This window comes from Rutidosis leptorrhynchoides, chromosome 6 (genome assembly GCF_046630445.1).
Source record: "Rutidosis leptorrhynchoides isolate AG116_Rl617_1_P2 chromosome 6, CSIRO_AGI_Rlap_v1, whole genome shotgun sequence".
NCBI classification, from domain to species: Eukaryota; Viridiplantae; Streptophyta; class Magnoliopsida; order Asterales; family Asteraceae; genus Rutidosis; species Rutidosis leptorrhynchoides.
The window spans coordinates 315,739,970-315,750,561 of NC_092338.1; the positions used below are offsets into that span (position 1 = coordinate 315,739,970).

The 10,592-nt window shown below is 31.9% G+C and overlaps 2 protein-coding genes across 3 annotated transcripts; one reads left to right on the forward strand and one right to left on the reverse strand.

Annotated features, from left to right (window-relative positions):
• Positions 1–653: 653 nt before the first annotated feature.
• On the forward strand, positions 654–2,788 carry LOC139855798 (cytochrome P450 76C1-like). Its single transcript, XM_071845042.1, has 2 exons — positions 654–1,622; positions 2,095–2,788. The coding sequence occupies exons 1-2, from the start codon at positions 654–656 to the stop codon at positions 2,725–2,727; spliced, it is 1,602 nt and encodes a 533-aa protein (XP_071701143.1). The 3' UTR covers positions 2,728–2,788.
• Positions 2,789–3,032: 244 nt separating this feature from the next.
• Positions 3,033–4,485, reverse strand: LOC139855888 (uncharacterized). Of its 2 annotated transcripts, none has more exons than XM_071845130.1 (4): positions 4,074–4,485; positions 3,753–3,789; positions 3,455–3,538; positions 3,033–3,269 (listed from the first exon to the last, which is right to left on the reverse strand). In XM_071845130.1, the coding sequence occupies exons 1-4, from the start codon at positions 4,389–4,391 to the stop codon at positions 3,217–3,219; spliced, it is 492 nt and encodes a 163-aa protein (XP_071701231.1). In that variant the 5' UTR covers positions 4,392–4,485; the 3' UTR covers positions 3,033–3,216. The 2 variants fall into 2 exon arrangements, with proteins under 2 accessions (XP_071701231.1, XP_071701230.1); XM_071845129.1 differs by having other exon boundaries at positions 3,723–3,789.
• Between the last annotated feature and the right edge of the window lie 6,107 nt (positions 4,486–10,592).

Genomic DNA, 10,592 nt, shown 5'->3' on the forward strand with positions numbered 1-10,592 from the left:
TATAATTCCAGATTCTCACAATTTACAAATTATGGAGTTGCATGAAAACGTAAATGACATTATCTTTTTTGTCAATGGCTATCAATCATCTATCGACATGTAAATCTTGCGGCCATCAATCATTGATCGACACGATCAATCGGTGTTATTTACACAACAACTCAACTCTGGTGTTTTGTAAGCCTATAACCATATGAATATGAAACTGTCATTTAGAATTGAAATCAATGTTTATTTATATTTATAGTTTTGGTACATCACCAAAATTGCAAAATCATACAGTACATCTTTACCTTCAAAGGAAGAAAACAGGGCACTCTATTATATATTTATATATTTAATTAGTTTTTAATGAAACATACAAGTAATGGTTCACATGTTTAATATCCTAATAATAATATTGTGACAATAATGGATCACCTACCAATTTAGTTTTTACATACGTAATGTTATTATCCAAATTTGACACCAACGGATCACCTGCTGATATTTATAAATACATAATTTGATTTATTAGATCATCAATAATTATAATATCTTGATTCTTGATTAATGGCTTAACATTTACTCAAATTATACTTATAACAAGTTACCTAGGCTATAAATTTTGCTACCCATTTGCATAATTCATACTCAAATTTTCATTTACAAAAATGGCACAACTTAACAACCTTATTTCATGGTGGTGGGAAGTGAGAAACAACAACAATAAGTTTACTATGTCACTTGTAACCATTTCAGTACTAATCTTTGCTATTTTATGGTACAAGTTCAAATATTTGAGCTTCAAAAACGGTCTACCGTCGCTGCCACCAGGTCCTCGTTCCTTGCCAATTGTCGGGTTTCTTCCATTTCTCGGTCCAGAGTTAAACAAACAGTTTACCAACATGGCTCGCACATACGGCCCCATCTTTAAGTTCTACGTTGGAACCAAACTTCATGTCATAATAAACACTCCCGAATTAGCAAAGGTGGTGGTTCGTGATCAAGATGAGACCTTTGCTAACCACAACTTAACAATCGCGGCGTCAATAATTACATACGGAGGGCAAGATATAGCATGGGCTAATAACAGTTCTCATTGGCGTAACCTTCGTAAGATGTTTGTCCACGAGGTTTTAAGTAACAAGAATCTTGACGCGTGTAGTCCTTTTAGAAGAAACGAAGTTAGAAAAACCATCAAGAATGTTTATAGTAAAATTGGTACCGCGGTCAACATAAGTGAGATTGCTTTCTCTACAGAGACAAATGTCATAACGAACATGGTTTGGGAAAATTATTCGTCCGATAATGGGGCAAATGGTACCCAACTTGGAGTTGAGTTGCAGATGTTGGCTTCGAAGATTGTCGAGCTTCTTGGAACACCGAATTTGTCTGACTTTTTTCCTAGTTTAGCATGGTTTGATGTACAAGGTGTTGCGAGGGAGATGAAGAAACAACTTAAGAAGTTGGAAGAACTTTTAAACAACATTATCGACGATCGAATTAAATATAACTCAAGAAGAACAGAGGATGGAGTTAAGCATGAGGTAAAGAAAGATTTCTTACAGGTCTTATTAGATCTCAAGGACCAAAAGGATGCAACATCCCTTAACTTCTTTCAAATAAAAGCACTTCTTATGGTAAGTATACTTATTATAAAGCTTAAACAAGTCTAGATAATAATAATTAATAATAATAATCTTTCTAGTGTTGTAAATGGTGGCCATCTCGGCTGACTAGTCAGTTTGGTAACTAAAACATCTAATAAGTCGGTCAATGGTAAACAGAGGTCAAAGTTAGTCAAAGACAAGGTTGGTCAAACTTAGGTCAATTTTATAATATATTTTATACTCGGATTTTGTGCCCTATACATATGTTTGAAATGTTTACGTTTGAGATATTTATGTTTGATATATTTATATGTAACATATATTACACAAAGTCAATGTTAGTCAACGTCCTACTAGTCCCAGACTCGTCGTTTCATAGTAACGACCCGACACTATCTCGCGACTTTTCCGACCTTGAATCTTTCTAATTTTTACTGATTAAAAGCAGTTTATATAATTTGACTGCTATAGTAAAAAATATGGTTATGTTATGTTGTATCAGGACATTATGGTAGCGGGAACAGAGACAACGACAACAATGATCGAATGGACAATGACCGAGATCTTAAAAAATCACAACGTAATGAAAAGGGTTCAAGAAGAATTATCAGAAATTGTAGGAATAAACAACATCGTCGAGGAATTTCATCTCGCAAAACTAAAATACCTAGACGCAACGATTAAGGAGACATCCCGTTTACACCCCGTTGCCCCATTACTAATACCACGGTCACCAAGCAAGACTTGCATAGTAGGCGGATACATGATCCCAAAGGGTTGTAACGTATTTCTAAACGTTTGGTCAATCCAGCGGGACCCACGATATTGGGATAATCCTCAAGAGTTTAATCCCGAGAGGTTTTTGAGTTATGAGGACGCTAATAAATGGGATAACAGTGGAAACAATTTAAATTTTTTCCCGTTTGGATCAGGGAGACGATTGTGTCCGGGTTTACCTGTAGCCGAGATTATGCAAAAGTATATTTTAGCTTCGTTTTTTCACTCGTTCGATTGGAGCTTACCAAATGGTGAAAAGCATGACGTCAGTGAAAAATTTGGAATTACGCTAAAGAAACTAAAACCACTCATTGCTATACCATCTCCAAGGTTGCCTAATTTGAGCCTTTATGTGTGATTATACAGGATTTGTGTATATACCATAGCTAAATAAAGAAGCTTTGTGTTAAAAGAGTTTGCACCGATTCCTAGTTTCAAGTTTTGAATTATGTACGAATATGAATATGGAATAAAAGAAGTTATATTTCCTGCATCAATTTCCTTATGTATTCAGTAAACAAAGTTATATAACTTATTCTGGAATATCTCATTTTTCTCTAAAGTAACTTAAGCATAATATGTTTTCTACCATCATTATAGGGTCACAAGGGTATGTGTTTAGTATATGTTCATAGAATCGTAGGTACAAAAACTCACACTAGAAGGATTGCTAACAGCCCTCAGAATCATTTATATAATTACATGAGTTATACAAGGTGTAACTTAAAACATACATATTTTGTATTGTAATAGGCTAAACAAAATATGTAATAAGAGAAAAGAATGAGCCCTTCTTACAGAATTGATACAGTGTCTATGCGTGAAAAATATGTAATCCAAAGCCAACTCATAAGCGTTTTGAGTATCCTGAACCTGCACACTTCTTGCAGAGTATCAATCCTACAAAAGCACAAGTAAATATCAAAACTCATAAGTGAAAGATAGGTGGGTTCCATATATATGAATATTTACATCAGCAACAAATTGTGAATGATAAACGACATGAATAATAACATACGGAGTGCAAAACAAGTGTCCCTAATCGAAACTAAATCAGATTAGAGACTAAAAGGTATCTTTGTTACCTGCACCCTTGCATACTTTACACTCTACCGAGCCGGTTTCCATTTTCATCTTACCGTCACTACAGAAAACACATTTTGTGCCACCTATTCATCATACCAGATTGTCAAAACACAGATTTTCATATACACTTTTTCTTGCTTTTCCTAAAAATTCACATTTTTTCATTTACAGCTGAAAAATCAATGTGTATCTATAATGTAAAAACTGGTGTTTAGATAAATGACATCAAGAAAAAATAAAAGCATGCTAATGTAACAAGATTATTACACAATAAATTCAGAAGAAGAAAAAAAATACCATTGCCAGCACATTTCTCACAAGGAACTGGATCTCCCTACAAGAAAACCAATTAAATATCATTCACCATAGCCAACAAAATAAATATCACATCTCTAAAATCTCAAACAGAACTGCATTTTGACTTTTGACTTTGACTTTGACTTTGACTTTTGACTTCTAACATTCTACTATCAACATACAAAATCAACATAAATTAATCACCTTTTTTATCTAAAAAGGTCAAAGGGCAAAGAAATTATACTTCCAATTAATCAAAAAACAACATATATGAGTAAATTGTACATACATTAACTAAAAATATTATTAAAAAGGTCAAACCTTGAGACCAAGAAACAGTGAGAGAGAAATTGCAACCAAAACACTAATTGTAGCAAGAAAAGTTTGAGTATCCAAAGGGGGTTTAAACCCACTATCCGTGTATAATAAAATGGGATCAAAATTTAGTTTTTGTGAAGGAACTGAATGGAATTTTGAGTAAAAAGAAGCAGCACATAAAAGAGTTTTTTTACAAGGGTTTATTATAATTGGGATGTATTGTGTGGGATTAATGACAATGGAAGTAAATGAGCAAAAGGTTGAAGAAGATAACAAGGGTGGATGGGGGGTTGAAGAAGAGTGATAAAATGCAGTAGCCATGGATGATGGAGAGAAAGAAGGAAAGGGATAAAATTGTGTATCCCCTGTTTTGTGGCCATTTCTTTTTCCTCTGTTTTGCTGTTTCTTCTTTGTTATTTTGCTTTATTTTTCTTGAGAAAGTATATTCCAATTCCCTTTATTATTTATTTATTTATATTAATTATTATTTATATTATTATTATTATTATCATTACATTATCATTATCATTATTATTATTATTTATTATTTATTATTGTTTATACTTTATTAGTATTAATTTTAGAAAGAATAAATTTATTATTATTATTATTATTATTATTATTATTATTATTATTATTATTATTATTGTTGTTGTTGTTGTTGTTGTTGTTGTTGTTATTGTTGTTGTTGTTGTTGTTGTTATTCGTGAACGGCATTGGCTGATTTTGTTTCTTCATGGGTCTAATCACCTTGCCATTAACCGTGTCACAAGATTTAGCTTCCCATAATGTGATTTATCAGAGTAGGACGTCACATTTGACAACCCGCTCCCAACGAGTTTTCCCAAACCCGACGAAGAGGCTGTTAAACCGCGCGTCGTCAAAACTTCAAAGAACCATTCTTCGCTATTATATGTGTCAGCTTCATCATCTTCATCTCATAGCGTAAAGTACATGTCGGTCACAACTTTCTTATTCTTCATGTTTACCTTACACTTTGGAGTGAAATCTGACATGAAATCTTCATAAGAGGTCGTCTTAACAAGGCACAAAGTGTGAATTCTGACGCCTCAACGGAGTCACATAAATTCCTAACACCGATTCTTTTTTACACTTGTGTGGCGAGTTATGGTTGGTCTAAATTTTTTTCCTCCCACTTTCAATCATATTACGTTACCTGAAAATCTTTCCGCAACAATTTGACACTAATCACTATTAACTTCAAAATTTAATATTGTCTCTGTACAGTGAAAACCAACTTTGAAGTGCAAAAATCTGACACAATTTTGGTTGCGGAGGGTCTCATCCAGAGGCGAAACTAGGATATTTTTTCACCGGGGGCAAAAAAAAATATTTTAAACCGTAGCAATTTTTTTGGACAAAATTTGAAGATTTTGAGACAAAAGTTGGAGATTTTGGGGCAAAATTTGAATATTTTTGGGCAAAAGTTGGAGAATTGGGGCAAAATTTGTAGGTTTTGGGGCAAAAAAAAATCCACCGGGGCAAAGTCGAAATGTGACGACCCGGAAATTTCCGACCAAATTTAAACTTAATCTTTATATGTTTCCGACACGATAAGCAAAGTCTGTAATGTTGGGTCTCAAAAAGTTTGAAATGTTTCATGTATTCATTTACCCTTCGACTGCTCGCGACGATTCACGAAACAATTATTTGTAAATAAATATATATATATATATATATATATATATATATATATATATATATATATATATATATATATATATATATATATATGTAGGTATATACATAATAATTGGAAATAATAAAATATAATTTAAACATTAAAATTTAATATATAAAATAAGATATAAAATAATTAAGTTATAACTAAAATGAATTTATACATAAATATATGATTTCTATATATAATAATAAATATATGTATATGGTAATATATGTTAAAGTGTATAAAAATTTAATATTTAATATAAGTTATTAGGTAATGTATATTATTAGTTATATTACATAATCAATGATATGTAATACTAATATATTAAATTTAATTATAAATATAGTTGTTGTAATAATATTGTTAATACTTTTAATATTAATATCAATACTAAAATTATTAATATTATTTTAAATATATAATTTAAAGATACGAATTTAATATTTATAAGTTGTTATAGTATTACTAATATTATTATTATTATTATTATTATTATTATTATTATTATTATTAATATTAGTATTATTATAATTAGTATTATTATTATTAATAATAATATTATTATTGTTATAAATTTTATAGTTATTATTATTTTAATTATTTATATCGTTATCATTATTAATATTAGTGTTATTATTATTATTATTATTATCATTAATGTTATTATTATTAATATTAGTATTTTTATTATTTTATTATTAATATTAATGGTATTATATTTATTAATATAAGTAAATCCGTATGAATTAAATACAAATACAGATATAAACACATCATTATCAATATCTGTTTCATTTTATTTTTTTCCTGATATTAGGTGATGCTCGTGAATGTCTGTCTTCCAAAATCCCACTAGCAAACATAAATCGATATCATCTTGTCTGCTACAATCAATCAATCGATTACTATCCTTTATATCGTTTACATAATGCTAATTATTATTGCAAATTGAATAATAAAAAAAAGAAAAAACCCAACAGAGTCGATGAACCAGTCGACTGCACATTCCACTTTTTGCCAATAATTCGAAATCGAATCCATTTTAGAAATCTAAAAATGCAGAAGTGTTTTAAATCACGTCATGAATGTTTCCTCAAAATCTCAGAGTCCAATTCCTTCTAACGATTTCTAATTTTCGAATCAAAATTTTTGAAACAAAAAGTCAAACATTGTTCTTAGATCAAATTCGAGTTATATGTTACGATTCAAGTTAAATTGACGATTTGAAAAGTTTATACGAAGTATTTAGAACCTATTTCATGTTGTGATTTTAGTCTATAACGATTTCGTTTTCAAAATCAAATTATTATTTTTTTTGTTCCTGGACAGCGACAAACCCAGCAGGCTTTTTTGTTAATTTTTTTTTTTTGGTTTCTGATTTATTTCACAAAACAAGGTGATTACAATCTGATTTCGAGTCTTAAATTAAGTTTGGTAATTCGTTGCTATGAAAGGAATTAACTCCAGTCGTTCGAATTTTTGGGAAGAGGAGGAAGAAAATAGAAACAAGGATAATACAGTATATATAAATTAAGGGAGTGAATTAATTCAGAAAAACTATAGCAGAGCATTGGTTAGAGGGAGTGTCGGGGTATCGAGAGGTCTGGGGTTCGAGACCCGGCAGGGACATTTATTTTTAAGACTTGTTACAAGGTTCGTGAATCCGAGGCCAAACCCTGCATTGTTCAATGTCGTCATATGTATTTTTACTACAAAATACAGTATTGTGAGTTTCATTTGCTCCATTTTTAAATGCTTTTGCAATATATATTTTTGGGACTGAGAATACATGCGCTGCTTTTATAAATGTTTTACGAAATAGACACAAGTAATCGAAACTACATTATATGGTTGAATGATCGAAGCCGAATATGCCCCTTTTGCTTGGTAGCCTAAGAATTAGTAAACCAGTCTACTAATTGACGCGAATCCTAAAGATAGATCTATTGGGCCTAACAAACCCCATCCGTTGTAGCGTATGCTTTAGTAATTCGATGTTGTTTTATCATGTCCGATGGATGTCCCGGAATGATAGGGATATTCTTATATGCATCTTGTTAATGTCGGTTACCAGGTGTTCAATCCATATGAATGATTTTTGTCTCTATGCACGGGATATATATTTATGAGAAATGGAAATGAAAATCTTGTGGTCTATTAAAATGATAAAAATGAATGATTATGATAAACTAATGAACTCACCAACCTTTTGGTTGACACTTGAAAGCATGTTTATTCTCAGGTATGAAAGAAATCTTCCGCTGTTCATTTGCTCATATTAGAGATATTACTTGGAGTCATTCATGACATATTTCAAAAGACGTTGCATTCGAGTGGTCGAGTTCATCAAGATTATTACCAAGTCAATTATAGTTGGATATATTATGAAATGGTATACATGCCGTCAACTTTCTATGTAATTAAAGTTTCTCTTTTAAAAACGAATGCAATGTTTGTAAAATGTATCATATAGAGGTCAAGTACCTCGCGATGTAAATAAATGTAATGTATTCATCCAGATGGATTAGGATGGGTCATCTCATGTGGTATCAGAGCAGTGGTCTTAGCGAACCAGGTCTTGCATTAGTGTATCTAATTGAAAGTTGTTTAGATGCATTAGTGGGTCTGGACTTCGACCGTGTCTGCATGTCAAAAGTTTTGCTTATCACTGAAAGTTGTTTAATACAAACAATTTTTACATAGAACATAAAAGTAAAAGCACACTACAATACATATAATACACAACATAATTACAACCCTCTAATCTGAATCACTGATTTCTTCTTCTTCGGACTTGGTTCGTTTTCCTAATTTTCTAGGGATATATGGTGTTCCTCTAATACGAGCCGTTGTTTTCCATAATGGTTTAGAAAAACCTGGTGGTTTAGAGGTTCCCTGGTTATTGTTATATTTTAGGAAATACGGATGTTGCCGATACATATAAAGTTCATCGGGGTTGGAATCAGGTTTCTCTATTTTTATACTTTTTCCCCTATTATTTTCTTTTGCTTTATTAAATTAGGTCGAGGTAATTTCTATAACATCATCAGAATCCTCATCGGGATCCGATTCATCGAAAAATTGTAATCTTCCCAATATTTTGCTTCCTTGGCGAAAACACCATTGACCATTTTTAACTTTGGTCCGTTGGTTGAGGATTTTCTTTTATTTAATCGATTTACTGTAGGTATCAATATTTCTTCCTCCGAAACCTCTTCTTCTTTCGGTTCCTCCTCTTCCGGTTCCTCCTCTTCCGGTTCCTCTTCTTCCGGTTCCTCCTCTTCCGATTCCTCTTCGGGAATTTGTGAATCTTCCCAAAGTATATTCGTCTCTTCATTATTATTAGGTGAGTCGATGGGATTTGTACTAGAGGTAGACATCTATCACAAAATATCAAACACGTTAAGAGATTAATATATTTACATGTTAATAATATATAGTTTCCAACAAAAAATATTAAGCAATCATTTTTGAAGAAAAACACGGTCGAAGTCCAAACTCACTAATGTATCCTAACAAACTCGGTAAGACACACTAATGCAAAAATTCTGGTTCTCTAAGACCAACACTCGGATACCAACTAAAATGTCCCATTCATATTGATTATAAACGTTCCATATTAATTGATTTCGTTGCGAGGTTTTGACCTCTATATGAGACGTTTTTAAAAGACTGCATTCGTTTTTAAAACAAACCATAACCTTTATTTTATCGACAAGGTTAAAAGAACACCACCTAGATTATCAGAAATGATAATACTAATCATGATATGGAATAAGGATAGAGAGAAAATTTTTCTTGACTCGCCTTAAATTCTTTATGTCATAATGTCAGAACATTCATATGAGTCACCGTAATATAATCCCGGAAATTATATTACCCTGATTCATATTTGCATTCGACATCATTTCATATAGTCAAGGTGGCATGTCAATCAAATTAAACAACGTGAGATTAAGATGAAATAAGAGTAGATATGAGTAGAAACGTTCGAGTATAAATGCACAAGTAGTCAAGTAATTCCTACTTCAAGTCTATATGCCGGTTGTAGTCTAGACTCACTAATGTACCCTATGACTCAGGGTTGACACCAATGAACTCTAAATCCCTACAACCAACGCTCTGATACCATCTGTAGCGACCCCGCCAAAATCATCATTGACGGCGCCGTCTACTTAGGTCCCGTTACGTGGTCATAAGTCTTTAAAACAACGTTTGACCAAAAGTATGTCGCATTCATTACAAAAGTAAAGATGTTTCAAGGTTTACAAAGTAGTTCGACAACTAGTTACATTACAAAGTTTAAAGTACAATTGAAACATATGCGACACAATTTAAAAGTAGCCAAAAGACGCTCCACGTATGCATGTATACTCGACATCCAAGCAAGTATCAAAAGAAATGAGCGGAAGCATGTATCACAAAATGTTCAAGGACCTGAGAAAAACATAGAAATCTGTCAACGAAAACGTTGGTGAAATCATAGGTTTAAGTAAGTAAGTACAAGTGAACCACAAGATTTGTAACATTGAAATAATAGTAATACATTCTAAAAGTTAATATTCACGAGCACCCAATTATGAATGCTTAACATTCCTTCCATAGAACCCCATCACAATAGTGTTAGAACATACACTGTTTCTCAAAAATATATTTCATTCGTAGACGGTAGCGAACCTCCTGAATAAGGGTTTGTCAAACCCATATGGATCCATACAACATAAGTTCTCGCTTACACCCGGCAAGTGTAACTAATGATAATAGAATTGAGGATTTTGTTCTAAACTCGTATGTAGAATGTTTGTTTTCCGGTACTTGTGTTCACTTAGTAA